The sequence below is a fragment of the Phascolarctos cinereus genome, unplaced genomic scaffold (genome assembly GCF_003287225.1).
Source record: "Phascolarctos cinereus isolate Bilbo 61053 unplaced genomic scaffold, phaCin_HiC Scaffold_4;HRSCAF=312, whole genome shotgun sequence".
NCBI classification, from domain to species: domain Eukaryota; kingdom Metazoa; phylum Chordata; class Mammalia; order Diprotodontia; family Phascolarctidae; genus Phascolarctos; species Phascolarctos cinereus.
In genome coordinates, this window is record NW_027555847.1 from 334,362,496 (window position 1) to 334,384,403 (window position 21,908).

General features: G+C 37.8%; 1 protein-coding gene across 3 annotated transcripts in view; it reads left to right on the forward strand.

Moving 5' to 3' along the window:
- The window catches only part of LOC110202749 (3',5'-cyclic-AMP phosphodiesterase 4D), a 686,828-nt gene that overhangs the window by 248,220 nt on the left and 416,700 nt on the right, over positions 1-21,908 (forward strand). The window contains exon 1 of one of the 3 annotated variants that reach the window (XM_078153182.1): positions 7,532-7,819. The exons of 1 other annotated variant lie outside the window; for it this stretch is intronic. In XM_078153182.1, coding sequence (XP_078009308.1) covers positions 7,731-7,819 — 89 coding nt within the window. In that variant the 5' untranslated portion in view covers positions 7,532-7,730. Of the gene's footprint in view, positions 1-7,531; positions 7,820-21,908 lie in introns of those variants that run through there. One more of the 3 variants, XM_078153184.1, reaches the window with a different exon arrangement.

Below are 21,908 nucleotides of genomic sequence, written 5' to 3' on the forward strand. Positions count from 1 at the left end.
AACCTATCTCTATCTCTGTTTCTCATCTCTGCCCTAACTTTCTCACTCCCCTTCTCTTTTTCTTTCCTTCTCTCTCCCCTTTTTCTCTCCCTCTCCTTTTTCCTTACCTTCTTTCTCCCACTTCCCTCTTTCCCATTTCCTTTTCTCCCTTCTCTCTCTCTTTTCTCCCTCCCCCTCTTTTTCTCCATCTTTCCCTGTCTCTTTTTCTGTCATCCCTTCCTCTCCCTTTCTCTTTCCATCTGACCTACCCCCTCCCTCTTTCTCTCTCCTCCTGTACACCCTTTTCTCTCCATCTCTCTCCTCTCTCCTTCCCCCCATGCTTCGCTATCTTTCCCAAGTAAATAGCTAATAAATGATAGAGTCAGAACCATGCCCCCAGGATAAAGCATATTTTGGAAATAGCATTGAAAGGACCAATAAGAAATATACTCTTTTGGGTAGATCACAGATGTCAAGTGAGTCACATGTTTTCAAACATGTTCATACTGTTGATTTGTTCTCCTAAACTGAAGCTCTTTGTTATAAAAGGCTTCTGTTGGGGGTGGGAGGGTCTTAGGAAATAACAGCAATAAAACCTTTAGATCTTTTTTCGTTTCTTTAGAAAGATGAAGCATAGCCTTGAGAAACCCAGTTTCTGGTCCTGGCCCTACCACAAGCTTGTGAACTTAGCCAAGTCATTTTGCTTTATGGGCCTTTCCTTAAACTTCCAAATGAGATTGTAAAGATCCCAGATCCTTTCTAGCAATGATTCTGACTGTTCTTCTGTTATTCTGTCTGTATCATACTGCCTTCTCCTTACATGTCTGAAAATGTTATAACAAATATTTCCCTGCCCCTTTTCTATTTATATGGAGGAATACCAAACATGGTCATGGAAAAAAACTTCTTGGCACCAAACATTAATGCATGAAATGGTTTGTTTTTATTTAGAGATTCTTTGGTAGTTTGTGTTTTGGTTTGGTGTTTATTGTTGTTGTTTTTGTTAGATTTTTAATTTTTTTTTGCTTTTTTTCTCTTCTCCCTAGAGAATCCTTTGGTTTTTCTCCCTGGTAATCCTATCATTCCTTGGTTATGTGTTAAAATATTTCTGAAAGGCCCTAAGGGACCATGTGTATGCTTGTTTAGTAGGGAGTCAGCATTCCTAGTAACGTATGCTACTGTTAAGGCTGTGAAATATTTTCTCTTCAAACAACCTGTTTTCAGGAACTCATAACTTGTTGGAAAATAAATGGAAATTTTCTAAATTTAGTGAGCTCAGGATTGTTTTTTTTTTAAATTTGAGAAGAAGCCTGTCAGTTATTTTTAGTTAATTTTTTTTCCTTTCAATTTTTTACATTGTATGTTCCTATAAACAAGGTTCAAATTAGGACATAATACAAACATGGGCCCCTTTTTCATCTACATCTGCTCAGATTAATTAAAAGGATTAGCTTAGAATTAACTATTTTAAAGTATAATTTACTGCTCTGTCTCAAGGTAATCAGATTGTTAACATGTAAGAAAAAACTATCAGTATTTCTGGGGATACTGGCCAAAATTATACCTAGTGACCAGGTGTCACTTCTTTTCCTCCAATGCTCAGTTTTTTAAATGCATAAAATAAGTGACAGAGTTAATTAGTAATTTATTATAAAAAGGTGAAAACCATTTTCACCTTTGAGGTAGTGAAAGTTATTCACAGCAGGGGCAATTTACAAAATTTGGCTCCATTCAGTTCAAATATTTATTAAAGGTCCTCACCTTGTTCTAAAATCAGGGTTTAAAGAGACAAAAACTGAGACATCCCCTGCCCTCAAGAAGCTTGCATTCTATCAAGAGAACTGAATATCTGACTATGAGAGATTGTTATTGTTTGTCCTTCATTCTCAAGGAGGACCAATGATATCACAGGGTGATGTTTTGACTTGTGTGTGAGTTGGAGCTAAGTGAGGCAGAGCTGTACAAAGTCTTACTCTCTCTCCAGAGCCATCTGAGCCCAGTGGCCAGATGGGACAGGACAACTGGGGATGACCATCTGATCCTACATTTCTTCACAGAGATCATCATGGGAGCGTGGGAGAAGAGACTGTTTCCTCTTCTTTCGTCCTACCTCTAGAAAAATGGAAAGTCGGGGAAGTTCAACTTGCTGGGAACTATTTATTTGGTTTAAATCCTGATACCTACGGAATCAAAGAGGGATGTTTTAGAAGTTCAAAACCGCAAACCTAGTTTGGAATACTTTGAAGATGTTCGTTCACTTTGGTGGGAATTTAAGGGTCAAAGGTATATAAACACTGAGATCTTGGCTTTGTGTTTTTATGACATCATTGTCCTTATCCAACCAGAGACATAGACTGTAACACCGGGTATGTAGAAACTTGGATACAGTTACACATCCCTTCAAAGTAGGGCAGAATTGAGCTCTAAATGAAATAAACACATCTTGTATTTTGCAAATGTACTTAGAAGCAATAACTTCTCTGTTGACTGGAGTTTAGCTGTGTATAGCCCTCAGACGGGCATTGGAAATGCTTTGCAGTCGATGATGAGCATTAGTTATTATAATGAAGACCCTTGCTTTGCAGATCTGTTACCTGCACTGGGTAAATATTAGGTCTACTATTCTCTTGCCTACTGGTCCTATTGTCTGTTTTCCTTATGACAGAATCCATTGGGGCTGTCTGTTGTGGAGTGGGTAGCTAGCCTGGCTTGAACTCAGGAAGGCCTAGTTTTCCAGATCTTGCCTGTAACACATGACAATTCATTTTCCACCCCTGTGAAATGGAGATTATTCCTGTATCATGATACTCATAATTATCTACCTCACAGCGTTCTGGTAAGGCTGAAATGAGGTAATGTATTAGAACGTGCTTTGTACCTTTCAAATGGTTATATGAATGTCATTTTATTCATTTAAGTTTTTAATATTTTTTGAAAATTTTTTATATTTTACTTTTTCAATATCACTTATTTTCAGCAAAGCCTCTCACAGTGGAAGTTCTTATGAGAGAAGAGGCTTGTCGGGGCAGCTAGGTGGTGCAGTCGGTAGAGCACCAGTCCTGGAGTCAGGAGGACCTGAGTTCAAATGTGACCTCAGACACTTGACACTTACTAGCTGTGTGACCCTGGGCAAGTCACTTAACCCCATTGCCTAGCCAAAAGAAAACAAAAACAAGAACAGAAAAGACGCTTGTCATTTTTTTTAAATTGTGTGTTGCTAAATTGTACCCAAATACAGTCAGGGTTCAGCTTCTGATTATCTGTCGTGCACCGCTATTGACCACTATTTCGTAATAACGCATTATCAAACCCATCTTTCTGTCTGTTTTGGTTTCCTGAGGCAATAGATTTCAACATAGCCAACCCCGCCAGGGTCACCCTTTTTCCCCCTGAAGTTCTGCTAAAGACAAAACCTCTCGCTTTCCCCTTTTTTTTCTAATGACAACAGTACTAGTCCAGAGACCTGGTTCTTAGGAAATTCTGTGTAGGATGTTTGGAGCCCCTGCCCTGCCCCGCCCTCCACTTACTTTTCCTTATGAGAATAAATTTGCAACATGACAACTTATTTTTTCTGTTTTCTTTTGTGTAAGGGATCTTTCTGTTGAGTAAATCCTAGATGAGGCCTTTCTTATCTGTGTACCTTGGGAAAGGCTTGAAAATTGCACCCCTTGGGTGCTGCTGCCCCATGGCAGATTTGAGCTTTCGTTGCCACACCTGTGACTCCTTATCACAAAATAAATATCTGGATGCCATGGAGAGTAGAGTTTTCTGGCATTAGTGATATGTGTATACTCCAGGAAAGTGTGTCTCATTGGACTCTCCTCTTAGACCTGGCTTCTCTGACTGTCTTAAGTCCTGTCTCTCCTATAGGGTCCCAGAAACCCAGAAACCATATGTCAAGCACTTAGTAAGAGCTTAATATGTGATCTTTGATTGATTGGTCACTTTGTGACAGCAGCTGACTTGGATCCAAAGCCGTACAAAATTTAAAACGTAAAATAGATACCCTATTTACCAAACTGCACTACAGAAGAACAAAACAGGATATATTTTAGGTATTTAGGAGAGGTTTGGACCATCACCATTTGAAGCTATTTCTCTCTAGTTTCTTAAATTTGGTTTGGATTTTTCTTTTGTTTTTGTTTTTTTTGCTAGGCAATGGAGTTAAGTGACTTGCCCAGGGTCTCACAGCTATAAGTGTCAAGTGTCTGAGGTCAGATTTGAACTCAGGTCCTCCAGACTCCAGGGCCAGTGCCCTAGTCACTGTGCCACCTAGCTGCCCAATTGGTTTGGATTTTGAGGGGGAAAAAATTGTCCTTGTATACAGAATAGTTCTTTCTGTCCACTCAACCCTGTGTTTATTAAAATCCCTCAGAAAAATAAATGCTTTAAAATTTGACAGTGTTCTAAGTAATCACAATATTTATACTTCTTATCCTTTGTAACTTTTGGTACCCACAAAGTAGAGCTTAAAATAACTGATTGGAACCCCAATGAAGGCAAAACTATGGCCTAGGAAAATACCTTTGCCTTTTCCCTTTAGAATTTTTTTTCCAGTCACATAAATTCTCATGATTCTGCAATGATCCAGACAGTCCCAGGGAAAAAAATAATGGCAGTATTTATATTTGAAATCAAGGCTTAGCTTTCCTCATGAGTAATCTCCATGGTAAGTAGCTTATTTCTATGACCTTATTGAGACCTGGCAACTTGAGAGAGATTATGTGTGACATTATGAAGGAGATGTGAAGGGGGGGACATAAAGTAATTAGAAAAATGCATGATGATAATTGGGAAAGGTTCTGTTATTTTACGCAGTTTCTCGTTAGGAGAAAATTGGCTAAGCTCCTATTTCCTTTCCATAATTCCATTTTTGTAGCTGTTCTTTGATCTTGCCTAGCTATTCACTGGGTCTGCTTTCTAGAAGCAATTCAAAAGAATATATTTGGCAATGGTAATAGGAGGATTCGGCCTTTTTTTCCTGAACTCTATATTCCCTTTTGAGAAATAAGAACATGCTTCTCTCTGTCTACACCTTCCTTCTGGGTGCTGTAGCCTCGCGTTTTATAGGTAGTAGTTAACCGTTCACATCTTAATTAGTATTAAGGCCTTTACAAAATGTTTAATACATAGTCCCAGAGACCAAGGTAACTAGTTATTATTCAAAAATGCCCTTGCTTGGGGCTCTTATTGCCAAGAAAAATAAAATTATAATCACAGTTAAGAACTTTTTTCAATTCTTACATTAGTCAAATGAGGTACAATCTTCATTATTAGAAACCTGTGATGTGTCCATCATCTACCAAATATAGTTTTTTTTGTGTATACGTTAGGGATGAAGGGGGTTGTTTGTTGTGGTTGTGTGTGTGTACATTTGTATGTATTTGTGTGTGTGTGTGTGTGTGTGTGTGTGTGGTGTGTGTGTTTGGTCTAAAACTATGATTTTACTGTTCTGAGTCACAATTTCTGTAGAAACCTTCTCCACTCTTAAAAGTCACCTGGGCTCTTTTGAAGCAGCTAGGTGGCAAAGTGGATAGAGTACTGGCCCTGGAATCAGAAGGACCTGAGTTCAGATATGGCCTCAGACACTGAACCCTTACTAGTTGTGTGAGTCTGGGCAAGTCACTTAACCCCAATTGCCTCACCCCCAAAAAAAAGTCACCTGGGGTGGGTGAGAGGTTAAGTGATTTGCAGAGTGTCACAGAATCAATACATGTCAAAGACAGGATCTGAACCCAGGTCTTTCTGGCTGCTAGGCTGGTCCTCTAATGGGTGCTTCTCAGTTACCGTCTACAAATTGTTAAAATGAGGATGCTTATATTTTGAGAAAAAAGGAGGTAGTCCATCTTTGGCAGACTAGGACTTCTTTTTGTGTCTCTATTCCTTTTTCAGTGCTCTCACAGTACACCAGAACTTCCCTGCTCCTGATTTCATGCTGCTTTGCTTCCAAATGAATGCTGCCTGGTTCAGCGGAAAGAACACTGAAAACAGAGGCGGTCAATTTATACCTATATACCTAGCCATTTATACCTATATAAACATGGGCAAGTAAGTTAACCTTCCTGGACCTCATTTTTTTCATCTGTAAAGTGAGGGGCCTACACTAAATCATTTCTGAGATCCTTTCTAATATTATGGGCAATCTCAATGGATAAACTAATTCACACGGCATTATCATTACAGCTGTGCTACCCTTCCCAGGGATGTTTGCTTGTTATTGGAGGAAAGAGGTTAGTATGTAAGTACTAACCTTATTTAGTACCTAGATATATCTAATACAAAGGAATAGAGTTATAATAGTGAAATTTCATATGTTATTATGGAGTACACAAGGGAAGACATTGACTTCCTTCTCCTGCCTCCCCAGCACTCCAGTATATCATGTATGTAATCTCTTACTCTGCCAATATTAGAAGCCAAGCATTAATAGGAGCTAAAAGGATAAAGGGGGAAATTTTGTGAGGAGGCAAAATTTCTTATTTGAGGAAAGAGAGTAATCTACAACATGGGTAAAAATACAGGTACTTTTAAGAAATAGGCAAGATATGATCCTGGTCTTAGTTACTAAGAAAATTAGGGAAGCAGATTTTTAATGTGTAAGAAAACAGGGGAAACTATTTGAATTAGGCAGATGAGTGTTCACTGTCTTTGGGCTTACCTAATTGTGGATTTGCTACAGTCCAGAGGAGGCTAAATGACTCTCCTGCATTCCAGCCCCCTCTAATCTTATCCAAGAGAAGTAGAGCTATTTCTTAGTTTACAGCTGAGGTCACTAGCAAGATGGTGTTTGAATAGGGGGTTGATGGAATGATGTGCTGTTAATGTGATCTGTCACACTATGAAATCCCCAGGGTAAACAAGCCACCTTAGTGATTTTATTGGATTTCTTGGTGCCTACCTGCACTGTCTCTTAAAATGTTCCTACCCCAAAATTAGCTTGGACTAAATAAATTAGGGAGAAGATTTGTTTGCCTTTATTAGTCACATAAGCTGAAAGAGATTTTCTGAAAAGATTCTCAGAAAGTTTAAAGCTGCCAGGGAATAGAAAATGGATCTTAATTATCCAAGACTGTCACTGTAACATCCTCAATGATGTTGCTTACGTGGGGAAAAAGTCTGAAAGTGACCTGCCTGTTTGCATTCTCATATTGACTTTGCCAGTAGCTAGAGCACCTACTAGCATTTCTCAGATCAGTAAACCCTTTTTTAAAATGTGGTGAATAATTATATAAACAAACTCTAAGACTGGCATAAATGGAAGTGATATTAAATGAAATTCAGGCCAGCCCCATCATGAGTGTGAAAGAGAAGTCATCTGTTAATTTCTTTTTTCAAGGTTCACACTATTTACAGGTTCAACTGACTGTGCCTTTGACCTCCTGGTTTTTTAACTCTGCTTTTTGGGGATAGATTGCGACTTTATTCTTTGATCAGTGTTATATTTAAAAACAAATTTGCAAGGGAGTGTTTCTCACATTAACAATAAGATAAGGGCTTGGGATGGAGCAATCCCTGTTGCAAAGAGAAAGTGTCATGCAGCAGGAAATCCTGGTTATCCCTTCCAGCCCCTGAGCAGAGCTGAGCAGGCTACCTCTCTGGCAGGACAGCTCAGCCTGCCCGTCATGCAGAGGAAACTCTCTTACTCAGTTACAAGTGCTTCATGTGGGGCAGAGGGGCCCCCACCAACCATACGGCTGGGCACCATCTGCGAATGACCATTTCTCCAAGTTGTTTTAGAACTATCTCTACAAATGGCTTTTGTTTCGGACCCCCTTGGAGCCTCAGTCCCCCGTCTGTCTCCACGATCCAAAATGAGATTGTGTTTCTCCAAATCCTACAGGTACCTTTATACCCTGTTGTAGCTGGGAGAGATTTTCCCTGGCTGGCTTGCAGCTGTTGGGTCTTTGCAGGTGGTCTTTGGCGTGTCGGAAAGAAGAAATGCTATTCCTTCTTTAAGTCATATAGCATTTGCCAGAATCTATATGTGTGTGGAACATGAGATCATAAAATGTAGTCTTTGAGATGGTCTTGACTATGTTAGAATGGACTAGTAGATGTGAGTGATTATAATGGTGAGTTTGATGGAAATTAAAATTTTGAACTTAAAAAAAATTACATTCTTTTTCATTTGGAAATGAAGGAGTTTATCAAGCCCAGTGTGACATAAATTGGCAGTGTCAGTTTTGAATAAACCTTTAAAAGAAAGGAAAGGTATTCAAATCACTCAGGTACAAAAAAGAACCTGAGAAAGTGCATTTTGAAGTCCAGGACATCTCCATATGGGAGGGATCAAAGTTTTTTTTCATAAGCTAGGTTATGATTGACAGTGACAATTTATAAGCCATGACTTCAAAGTAGTATTTTTAATCCTTCATTTCAAGAATTCTAGAAATACTATGAAAAAGCTTCATCTCCACTGACATTTCCTCTGGACAAAGTGAAAAATAGTAAAACAGGAATTTCATTATCAAGTTGAACAGCTATCTTAAACCAAACCACTAGATACAGAAGAAACTTCTGGAAACAGCTGTACTTTTTATCTCTGCTGGGGTGCATTAAGCATTAAGAATGAAAATATTGATACATAACACAGTTTGGGTTTCTGGTTGGGCAGCCACAGCCCATAGACAAATTAGGACTGACAGAACAATGTGTGGGGTCATTTGAAAAATAATTTAGGAATAGAAATCTTGAAAAGTTGTAGTATTTGTTGAGATCATAATTCCTAAGTAAAAAGCAATATTTCCTAAATTTCATCAACAATAACTCTTGAATCTGATTATGTCTGAGCACTATGAAATTGATTAGGAGTTTATTATGTCTTAAACTTCATCGTAAGGGATTTCGTGTATATTACATTGTTACATTGGACTGTAACTTTCGTTGTTTATTGTTACAATTTTAGAAAGCTAAACATCAGAGAAATGAGAAGATACAACTTATTTATTCCATGATATATAAATGTAACTTGATTTTTTTCTAATTCTCAAAATCAAAGATGAATGCACTGTACCTTTAACCTTTGTGCTTTAAAATAAACCAAATGCTAAACATTTCATTTTCTTAATAAACATTTATTTTCTTTGTAGTAGATACAATATATTTTCTTTGTACTTAATATTTTAGTGTATTTTGGAGTTTTCATTTATTAGATTTGAAATCTAATTCAGTTCTGCAAGGATTTGTTATATGCCTGCTATTTTCCCAGCAAGGTGGTAAGACTGATGCTTAGTGTTTGAAAAGCTATGTGCTCAGAACAGGTCATCTGAAATCTGAAATAGTCACTATGTGATGAATAACTCTGCCTTTCGCCACCATATTAAAGATAGTCTAACATAAATTGGTTTCTCTTCTTGCCAGGACAAAATGACTTTCTAATGGGGGAAGGGGCTTAGTAACTCAGACCATTAGGATTCCATTTATATCTTTTCGGCTACCATGCCCAGTCAACTGAAAAAACAAGGTCACTGGGTACTTTAGATCCATGGGGTCATAGTATTTAAGAGCTGGAATAAAACCTTAGAGAATCTTTAGTTGAATGACCTAATTTTACAAAGGAATAAACTGAGGCCCAGAGAGGTATCATGAATTTTCCAAGGTCATACAGATAGCTTTTATTGTTACTTAGAACTGTATAAATCTAAATGCTGATGGTAGTGTCCCAGAATTCAGAAAGGGAAAAATCAGTCAATCAACATTTATTCATTATTTCTTCTGCGTCATTTATTTTTTCATTTATCATTTATTCAGCATTCATTATATGCCTGACTGGGGATACAAAGACAAAAATGAAACAGTCACTGCCCTCAAGGAGCTTATATTCCATTGGGAGAAAAAAATGTACATAAATAAGCACGCATCAAATAAATGAAAAGCAAATGAGGTGAGCATGGAAAGGACAATGGGCCCTAGAGAGTTCAGGAAGGCTTCATTTTTAAGATGTCCCTTGAGCAGAGTTTTGAAGGAAAGAAAAGGATTCTAAGAATCAGAAGGAAGAGCGGAGTGTATTCCAGGCATGGGGGATAGCTAGCCTATACAAAGGCAAGGAAGAGATATAGGAGGTGAGCTTTGATGGTAAATGAAGTATCATTATATAAAAACAGCAAAGATGTGGCTTGATGAGAAAATAGAGTATGGGACAAGGAGTAATGTAGAATAAGGTAGGAAAGGTAAGTTGGGGCCAAATTGTAAAGATCTTTAAACATGAAATAGGGGAGCCTATATTTGATAATAGAGGCAATAGGAAGTCATGGAGTTTAGAGAGAACAAAAAATGGTAAATTGAGAACTGAAAATCAGCATGTTGTAGGGTTGAGACCTCTCTTTTGGGAGTCAAATGACCTGGTAATGCTGGTAATCCCTAATTCTGGCTCTACAATTTTTACCTAGCCTTTCTAGGTCAATTCTTGGTTAATTTGTATAAGTTCTATAGGCTTCAGTTTCTTCATGTGTAAAATAAGGGGTTTCAATTAATTGATGTCCCATCTAGCTCCCACTCTATGATTCTATGAAAACCAAGAGAGTTAAGTAGAGAGATGGTGAAAGAAGCCATGACTCCCAAAGGATCACGTTAACAGTCCCTGCAAGATGAACTACCGCAAGAGTCCCTAAAGAAATGGCGAATGTGATTGCTGAGACATTCTTAGTGATAACTGAACAATCATAGCAAATGGGAGAAAGGTACTTACCTACAGTTATGGAAATGGGTTGCATCTCAGTTTTAAAAAAATGGAAAAGGTAGATTCTTTAAACTAACTATATTATTACTTTATAACTATATACTATATGACTGTATTATATGACTATAACTATATGCTATGACCATAACTATATATTATGTGACTATATATATAAAACCATATATATAATATATATATGACTATAACTATATACTATATGACTAAATTATATGACTTTTTATGATAATTGGCAAAATTCTAGAATGTCTTACCAAAGGGATATTTATTGAACATTTAGAAACAGAAGGAGTGATCCCTAAGAATTATATTCATCTAAAAATTTCATCTAGTTCATCTAAAAATTTGGCATATTTACTCCTGTCCTTATATATAGGTTAGAAAGATGTGGGGTAAATTATCATACAATAAAGTAGATTTTTTTTTTGTTATTGAGTCATTTCACTTGTGTCCTACATATGCATGCACACACACAGACACACATACACACACACACACATATGTTCTTGTTGTTTAGCCATTTCATTCACGTCTGACTCTTCGTGACACTATTTGGGATTTTCTTGGCAATGATACTGGAGTGGTTTGCCAGTTCCTTCTCCAGCTCATTTTACAGAAGGGGAACTGAGACAAACAAAGTTAAGTGACTTAAATGTCAAGGGTCAGATTTGAACTCAAGTCTGCCTGACTCTAGGTCCAGCACTCAGACCCAGAGTAGTGATCAGTGAATTGATATTAACCTTGAAAGAAGTCTCTAGTACAGTGTTTTCAAACCTGTGGTAGGAGGGTAGGATGGCTTACAAAATTATCGCATAAGGTCCACAAATTCATATACATTGAGCTTTTTCATTTTTATTTTTTAACAACAAAACAGTTTGACTCAGTATAAGAAATAAAGTTGTCCTCTGTAGAATGAATAACTCTGTTTATCTGTCTGTCTGGCTGTCTGTCTCTCTGTCTCACATTCATACACACATATTCACACACATTCATGCACACATATGCTTAACACATATTATTGTATCTATAGAGATAGTATTGTAATTTTCCAAAAATACAAATTATTTTAAGGAGTTAGCAAAGTAATTTTTGTCATGAAATATTTTCTCAATCCAAGGATAAACATGCCATGGAGGCAGGTGAGAATCTTTAACATTTTTTTAAAAATTAGAAATGGTTCTTATACTTGCAAAAGTTCAGAACCACCTCTCTGCTGGGATGCCACAGGGATCTGTCCTTGGCCCTCTTCTGAGCAATAACTCAAATTTGCAAATGATGCAAAGCTTTGAGAAGTAGGTAGTATATGAGATGATAGAATGAGGATCCAAGAAGATCTCAACAGTATAAGATGATGGACTTAATCCACCAAGATGAAACTTGTACTTAAATATTTATATTTAAAATACTTCAGAACTTAAATATTAAATATTTCAAAATTTATACTTACTTATTGAGTGTGAGTATACCTTCCAACAATGCAGCTTGGATTGATCATCTGTAATGATAACAATAAATGATAGATGAAAATAAACATCACTTTAAGGTTTGCAAAGTCCTTTGCAAATTTTATGTAATTTGATCCCCACAAAACCTTGGGAGATAGGTGCTAGTATTATCCCCATTTTATGGATGAAGAAATTGAGGTAGACACATAAGTTACGTGACTTGCCCAGTGCCACCCAGCTACTAAGTGAGACCAAATTTGAACTTGGGTCCTCCTGACTCCATGCCTGGCACTCTATCCATGACTCTGTGGGTTGCGTCTAATAGTAAATGGTCATAGTTGCAATGACTGAAAAATTTATCACCCATCACCAGGCTTCTATTCCAAAACTTCTCAGCTTAGTGTGGTTAGAACTCAGAACTTTAGGGGTAGAAAAGGATTTTAGAGATCAGCTAGCTCTTAGCACAGTGCCAGGCACTTAGGCACCATAGATATGCTTATACCTTTCCATCTTCCCCTTCCCCACCTCTATGAGCTCATTCCTTTTTTAGTGGAGGAAAATGAAGGAACAGAGAAGATAAATCCTGCCAATCAGTTAGTGATGAGTTGATCCTGGAGTTCTATTCTCCTGATGCCTAATCTGACATTCACTTTCACCCTGTTGCCCCCCTTAGTGAGTTTGGATAGGTGGGATCAGAACAGATTTTGGAGCCCCTTGAAAGTCAGATATCAAAGTGTATGGATCCTTAATAAGATAGAAAGCCATTGAAAAAAATTTTTTTTTTTTCGCAGAGGACTGATTCGGTCCTTTTGCCACCATGGCAAAAGCATGCATTTCTTCTATACTGTCTCACACAAAGCAGTTTCTCCCTGCCGCCATCATAAAAACCAATGAGAAACATCTCTATTGTTCACTTCCTTACCATTCACAATAGGAATTTGATGATCCCTTAAAGAACACAAAATATAGAAAAAATGGAAAATGCCTTACTTTTGTGGAAAATGACTATGATAATGTGAAAACAGAAATTCCGTTCCATATACTGAAAAAACAAATTTGATATATAACCACGAAATTCAGGGTCTCCAGTTGGTGACCTACTGCAGTCCCCTGAGGGGCCTCCACCTTGGAAGATACCCCTGGCAGCCCATTTTCATAATAGCGACTTCTTTTAAAATAGTGAATGGATCAGTGGATCGTGGAAGGATTTCCATCGCCTTGTAAGCTATGTCTTTAGCATCTTTGTAATAGGATGCTAATAGAGCTAAGTAGTGATAGAATTTGTATAATGGATTGGAAATAACACTGGATTGTCAGAAGGCCTGGTTCAGCCAGAGTAGTCATATAATCTTGGGCAGGCCTCTGAACTTCTCTAAGGATGAGTTTACTCATTTAAAATCCTGGGGGGGGAAATCACTGTTCTATCCCAACAGGGTTTTTTTTCAAGAATAAAATAGAGATGGGAACTTCTTAGGATTTCATTGGCACAAGTAGCTGTTAAATACAGAGACTCACACTACCATTTCAGGTTGGCACCTTTTTTGCAATTTCTGTTCTTAAAGAATTGTCTAAAATTCTGAGAAGTTAAATGTTTTACCCAAGATTACTATATATATAATATATATATATATATATATATATCTTATCCGTATGAACTTTACCTAATAAATGTGGAATATAGCACTTTTGTGGTCAGGGACTATTTTTATTTTTCTTTTTGCATATCCTAGCATGATGCCTGGCACAGAAAAGACCATTAAAAATGCGTGTTGAATTAAATTGAATTTATGAAAATTGCTATATAAATATGAGTTATTATTTTATGTACCTTACACAGAGCCAGTGCTTAATAAATATTAATTGAACTTAATGCTTTTTATGTTGGCAGCAGCACAGAGATGGCTTCTGCACATTTTCTGCTGAGGCATCCTGAATGCACAGCCAAGAAATTCAGGCTACATACAGAGCAGTATGGCAAAGTTTGTCTGTCAGTGATGTTGTTATGAGCTTCAAGATTGTTAAGAAACAAATCTGTTCTGTCTATATACAGTGCATCCAAGAATGAACAAAAAAGGAAAATGGTTGAGCATTCCAGTATTTGTGGGAAATCAGTAATGATTAGAAATTTTGAAACAATTTTTAAAAAATATTTGCCAGAACTGAAAAAGTAACTGCTTAATAATTCGTTTATATTTAACTCTAATCATCTAGGACGGTATTTCCACGAAAATTAAGAAATGCTAATTTTGGCATGGTGACAGCATTTGTATGACAGACTAGTTCTGCTATAAGATAAGAGACCTAGCCTGAAGTCAAGAAGACCTGGGTTCAAATCCTGCCTGTCACACACAGCTCTCTGAGCTGTCCTGGCAACTCTATAATGTGGTAAGTTGCCAAACAGGTACAGATCTGTATTGACAAAGAAAATTCTCATTCAGAGTTCCCTATATCAATGAAATCAAAAGTCCAGACCAAAATCCAAATTATTCAACAAAATATATTGCGGGGTTTGGTGGTGCAGTAGATGGAGTGCTAGGTCTGGACTCAGAAAGATTCATGTTCCAGAGTTCAAATCTGGCCTCGGACACTTACTTGCTGTGTAACCCTGGGAAAGTCACTTAGCCCTGTTTGCCTCAGTTTCCTTGTCTGTCAAATGTGCTATAGAAGGAAATGGCAAAACACTCCAGTATCTTTGCCAAGAAAAGTCCAAATGGGGTCCCAAAAGTCAGACACAACTGAAAAACAAGTGAACAGCAACAAGTATTCAGGTGGAGAAGTGAAGAGAAGGGAGAGAGAATGAGAAAGGACAATTAAATAAACCTAATAATTTAATTTAAAAGCTAGTGCACATGTTCAGATCACAAATGAAAAGTGAACTTTGGAGAAGTTAAGCAACACTCAAAGCACCTGTTCTGTACCATGAAAGAATAGACTGATTTTTTTTAAAGTCTTTAATGTAGACAAAAACAACAAAATCTCTTTCTCGGTAAGAAATGAAAATCTAGAAAGAGATGTTTTGTCAGCTGTGTCTCCTTATTCTCCATGGGCAGTATACTATTTGGCCCTTCCCACCTGTAGGACAGATTTGGTCATATGGTTATTACTGCCAAAACTCTCCTCCTTTGCCTCCTGCCCTGAGTAGGTACAGGATGCTCTGAAGTGGAGGTTGGCTCCATCCTGTTTTAGGCCTAATTATTCTGTCATAGCAATGAAACGTTAAACTTTCCTCCTCATTGAACAATATATCCTGCAGTACCGGGAATGTTGGTTTACTAACTCAGAAAAAAGAATGTCCTCCATTTTGTTTCCTCTCTTAGAATGTAAGCTCCTTGAGGGGCTGCTTTATTTTGTCTTGATATTCATAGAGCCTAGCACAATGCTTGGAACATAGTAAGCACTTAAGAAACTCTCACTGAATTGAATCCCTAAGAAATGTTTATACCTAAAATTGATATTTTAAATGCCTATTACTTGTAAGTATTAAGTTGTAAAGAAATTTATTTTTTTTCCTGTGTTCATAAAATTTCTTTCTTTGACTACCAGTTCTAAAATGTTCTTACTAAGTGACTAAGGGAGCAGCTGGCTCCCTTAAATTACTGAGACTTTGTTTCTTTACCTGTAAAATGGAGTTACATAGGACTTTATTTTTTTTACTTATTCACAGAATTGTTTTCTTTTGAATATCAGTTCTGAAATTCTACTTCCCAACCTTTTATGTTCTACTCTAAAACCTTGGCTCTAATCTGTCCATTGTAGAAGTACTTCTTCCCTCACCTCCTACTTTACTAACGTAATTCAAGATCTTTATGTCCTGGCTCCTAAAACAAAATACCTCAGAGAACTACTCATAGTATCTTTTCAAGTTTTGGGAGATTTTAAGGTTAAGACTAACTTTAGTCCTCCTCAGCAGGTCTCTTTGGAGAAAAGAAAATCTTCAATAATTCTATCTTTCGGAGGAGACAGGAAAAAAAATAGTTAAACCTTATGCTTTATTACCCGAGAAAGGCTAACTTTTGGAGGGGACTAACCAAAATGCTAAAGAAAGAAGAAAAAAGGACTGATTATGAGCTGAGCAGAGCCTGTACCACTTGGATCAAGTTAAGCCTAAAATATTCAAAAGGCAAACATCTTAAGGACAATGAGTGCTTTAACTAAGTTCCAAACAGCAAAATCAGAAGTAATGGAGTAAAAATAAGGAAGGCAGAATTTGCTGATAATAGTAGAGATAGACTCCCCAGTCCAAATAAGAACTCCTGTGTAACGCCATGAAAACACTTATTCAGTTGTATCTAATGATGGCTCCTTTTTCTGAGGCTCTATCAAGTTTATGAAGCGCCTTCCTCCCAACTGCTCTATGAGATACACATCTGAGATTTTCCTTTCGTAGTTCCACTTTCCAGACTCTCCAGTAAGAAACAAATACAGCTCCAGATGCACGCACGCAGTCACACACACACACACACACACACACACACACACACACACACACACACGCAGACACAGCCCAAGTTCAAGGCTGCTGAGTGTGAGGAGCTGAGTAAGAGAGGTCCAGTAAAATTATTCTTGTTTGAAATGTGGGGACAACGAGGCTCCGAGACCCTGGGCAAATTAGATAACCTCTTCCTATTTCTGTTTTCTCAGTAAAAAAGAAGATAATAGTAGCACCTAATTCACAGGGCTTGTGTGGATGACATGAAATTATATTTATAAATAACAGTACAATGCCCAACACAAAGTAGGTGCTTTAAAAAAATTTTATGATTGAAGGTAAGGGACATATTCTAGATATTGTGATAGTAGAAATGTCCAGATTTGGCAATGAGTGAGAGGGAGAAATAAGTTAAGGATGTTACCAAGTTTTGATTCTTAGCAATTTGGATTCTTCAGATTTTATGGTGGTCCATGATTTGCAGGAACATGTCATCACCAGAATAATACTAGAGTGAGCTTTGGTTTCTGGAAGAAGGTTGGGATCACTGGAAATACCATACAGTTTTTCTGATGCAGTCCACCCTCTTTCTTCCTTCTATTCAATTTTGGGCCCAGCTCACTATTTTTTCTATAGATTTTGTCCATGATACTCATACTGATAGACCAGCTTAATAGGCTTCCCATTTAAAAATGTATCATAATCAATAGCATGATGTGGACAATAAGCATTCTGCCTCCACTTGTGGATAGTTATACTTTGAGAGTGGCTGATGCTCTCTCTAAGGAGGCTTTATGATATTCTAGGGCTGCATTCAGCACAGTGTGATCTGCGAAAAGGAGAATCAATGGTAAAAGTAAATCAACTGGGTGATAGGACAAGGATCTCATCTGTAGAGAAACCAGTTAGTTACATCGATATTTATTGACTGATAAATGTGTGACTTTTAGCACTTTCTGCCTCCTCTTTTATATTGTTGTCATTACAGAAGAATGGGGGGTTACATACCTGGGTAAGGGCCATTTTGTATTTTTTCTTTATTTCACATATTCCTGGGGCCAAAGAGTTCATCACCAAGTGGTCAGCACACTGTATTTAGCCTCTCTGTATTTAACTAGGCTGGCACAGTCAGTCACCAGGACTATTTCAAAGTTTTTTCAGACTTTTAGAACCTGTCAGAGCTTGTCTCTTGCTGGCCTAGCCTTCAAGAACCGAGTAGAAGTCATTCCAATAGTAGTGATGAGTGGTTGCTAAATCTAGTGTCCCTTGTGAGAGGCAGCATGATGTAAGGAATAAGACATTGGACTGGAAATGAGAAAGCCTCGGTCTGGTCCTGGCTCTTCCACTAACTGGTTGCATGTGTTTTTGTGGTCTCATCTGCAGAATCAAGGGGAATAAGTGAAATCATTTTTAGGTCCCCTCCAGATTTAATTTCTAGGGTTTTGTGCCCATATGAATGAATTTGCAAAGTGATTGGCAGAGTTGTACAAAGGTGTTTGATTCGGGTGCCAAGAAATAGAGAAAAATGAACTGGCATTTATGGAGATCGGTCTCTTTATCAATGTCAGACTCATTTATCTCGTTTCAACCTACCAAGTTAATTGGCCTTCTGTTTTATCGCATACACACAGACTTATTTGAGAACTTAAATCACAAAAGGAATCTGATGAAGGTTTAAGTGAACCCCAGAGTATATCTTGGGTTTGTTGTCCACTTAAGAAATAAAGAACGTGTGTCTCAGGGAAGAACAGAGTCAATTAAAACACAGAACGTATCACAGATTCAAGAAGTTTGGGAATAAAAATCAAAAGCAGCATTATGTTACAGAAGGCTTTTTTTTTGGCACAATAAATTTGTTAACAGCTGCCTCCAAAACCTGTCCTTCATGAATTTATACAGAGAATTAAAAAAATTAATCCTACAGATGGTAAAAAAAATAAAATAAAACCATGGGTTCAAAGTAATATTAGCCAGACTCTTTATGATATAAATTATGGGTTGTTGTTGTTGTTTTTTTGTTGTTGAATCCTTTACAATCCTGTCCAACTCTTCATGATACCCATTTGCAGTTTTTTTTTTCATGAAGATGCTGGAACAATTTGCCATTTCCTTCTCCAGTTCATTTATTTCATAGATGACCTAAGGCAAACAGGGTTAAGTAACTTGGCCAGGATCACACAAACAATAAATGTCTGACATCAGATTTGAACTCAGGAAGATCAGTCTTCCTGACTCCAGGCTCTATCCTGACTCCTGACTCTATCCACTGCATCACCTATTTGCCCCTAGCTGTACCAAATGATGGGTACAGTGCCCAAAAGTATTGTTTGAAACCTTGTTATTTGATCTGCTGCAGTTGTTAAATTATCTCTCATTCATTCATTCAATTCAGTGCAACACATATTTGTTAAATGCCTTCTCTGGGGGTGGCGCTGCCAAGAATATAACCACTAACAGTAGCTGACACTGATATAGCACTGCAGGGTTTGCCAAGCGCTTTATGTATATTATCTATCTTATTGAATCCTCACAGCAAACCTATGAGATAAGTGCTACTCTCTCCATTTATACAGATGGAGAAATTGAGGTTAATGGAGATTAAATGGCCTGCCCAAATTACAGAACTAGTAAGTGTCTGAGGTAGGAACTCAGTCACTAAGTCCACAGTCAACAAGCATTTGCTTAAGAATAAAAGCTTACAATGTGTCAGGGATTGTGCTAAGCCCTGTAGATACAAAGAGAGGCAAAAATAGCCCCGGCCCCCACGGGCTCATATTCTACTGGAAGAGACAATATGCAAACAACTATGTATGTACATAATGCATGCCACATGCATGGGAAGTAATCTCAGAGGGAAGGTACTAGCAGTGGGGTGACCAGGAAAGACCCCTTGAAGGAAATGGAATTTGAGTAGACTTTTGAAGGAAGTCAAGAGCTGAGAAGGGAAAGCATTGTAGACATGGGCTATAGCTTCCTCCTCCCTGCAAGAGTCCAGCCACAGAGTCAGGAAATGGTGTGTTTGTTGGGTGTGAGAGTAGAGGTCAGCTCGTGATGATGAGGCCTAGAATATATAAAGTGTTAGAAGACTGAAAAGGTAGAATGGGGCCAGTGTGTTAAAGGCTTTCAAAGTCAAACTAAAGATTTTCTATTTTATCCTGTGGGAAACAGGGAGATATTGGAGTTTAATAAGTGGGGTGAGGGTAAGTCATGGTCATACCTATGCTTTAGGAAGTTTACTTTGGCAGCTGACTGATAGATGGGTTTGAGATAGGGAAACCAACCGGCAAACTAACGTAACAGTATAGGGATGAGGTGATGAGGACCTGTGCCTGTGTGAATAGAGAAAGGAGGTGTAGAAGACAGATAGTATTTAATCTCTATTAGTCTCAATTTCTTTATCTGTATAAATGGAGAGAGTAGCACTTACCTCACGGGTTTGCTGTGAGGATTCAGTGAGATAGATAATACGTGTAAAGCACCTTGCAAACCCTGCAGTGCTATACGAATGTTGGCTACTGTTATATTCTTGGTACCCATTGCTGGTATATGGCTGAATGCAAGTGAGAGGTGGGGGATAATACTGAGGTTACAGTGATGCCCTTGATGATAATAGAGGATGCTGAGAAGAGGAGAATACTTGGGAGTGAGGGAATTGAAGGATTGAGGATAGCAAGATTCTTCTGCTTTGAACATGTGGTACATCTCAGATGTCTTATTGACACTTAGTGATAAAAGGCTGGCAGTAAGGAAGGAGGTTCCAGCTGGATAAAAAGATGTAAGAATCATCTGAATAGAATGATCATTGAACCCAAGGGACTTGATGAGATCAGCAAGTGAGATAGTACAGAGGGAGAAGAGAAGACGACCCAGGACTGAACCTAGAAGTCTTTTTGATTCCAATTCCACCACTAAACAATCTACCCTTAAGGGGTTTATATAAGAGCATGGGGGAGGAATTAGAAGAGTATAACACATGAGCTCTAGTAATAACTGTGCCCATGTAAAGTCACAATGATAGATGAGATTATTTTTATAGGTGAAGGACATGCATGAGGCATAGGGGGAGGACTTTTCTTTTGAGGGGGATAAGATATACTCAACTTTTCAAACTTTTTTTCCTCCTTTCTTTGACTAATAGCAGTGTTTGTAGTAACTGGACAAAATGGAGATTGGCTGAGTACCATTAATAGCATCATTAAAATTTAGTATTCATTACTGCCTTCTTACACTTTACCCCCATCCCCATCCTTATCCTCTGAATCTAGGGACAATGACAGTGGCCTCCTGCTGTTTCCCAAACAAGATACTTAATCTCCATAATTCTGGGAAATTTCACTTGTTCTTGCTTCCTGGAATGCTCTCCCTCCTCATTTCCACCTTCTCACTTTCCTGGTTTCCTTCAAGTCCCAGCTAAAATCCCACCTTCTGTTACATGAAGCCTTTCCCAAACCCTCTTAATCTCAGTACTTTCCCTCTGTTGATAATGTCCAATTTACCCTGGATGTATCTTTTTTCTACATAGTTGCTTGCACGATGTTTCCCCAATTGGACTGTTATCTCTTTGAGAGTAGGTATCGTCTTTTGCCTTTCTTGGTATCCCCGTGCACAGTGCCTGGCACATAGTCAGTACTGAATAAATGTTTGTTGACTTGCTCTGTCCTATTATGTTCACTTATCAACAATAATTACTTCCTGCAATTAATCTGATGTCATCAAACCCTTTCCCAGAGGACAGGGACAGGGATGTTCTGGAAATACAATTTTCTACTCCTTATTGAAAAGTACCATGGGAAAAGCAGAGATTGGTATCAATATATTTATTAATAATATACTCTACATTTTAGGCACAGAACTGCCAGAAATATTTTTATTTATTGAATATTATAATAAGTTCCAACATTTCTAGTTCAGAGGGAGACATTTCCAAATTGGCAATCTCCCTCAGATATGTATTGCAAGACAGTCTGAGATAGCAATCTTGAACTAGGAAAAAGTTATAATATGCTAAAATAGAGTTTGGCAGTTAGGGGGCTCAGTAGATAGAATAGTGGATTTGGAGACTGGAAAACCTGAGTTCCAGTCTAGTCTGAGACTTTCCTAGCTATGAGACCCTGGACAAGTCACTGAAACTCAGTCTCAGTGTCTTCATATATAAAATAGGGATAATAGTTGCACCCACCTCCCAGATGTGTCAAATAAGTTAAATGAGATAACATACATAAAGTGCTTTGCAAATCATAAAGCCGTTATATATTTAAATGCTAGCTACTATTTCAGTGAACATTCTGCTTGTATTTAATAGAACCTAAACCTATTCAGTTTCTTCTTTTGTCACTCAGGAATTCTCCACTACCCACCC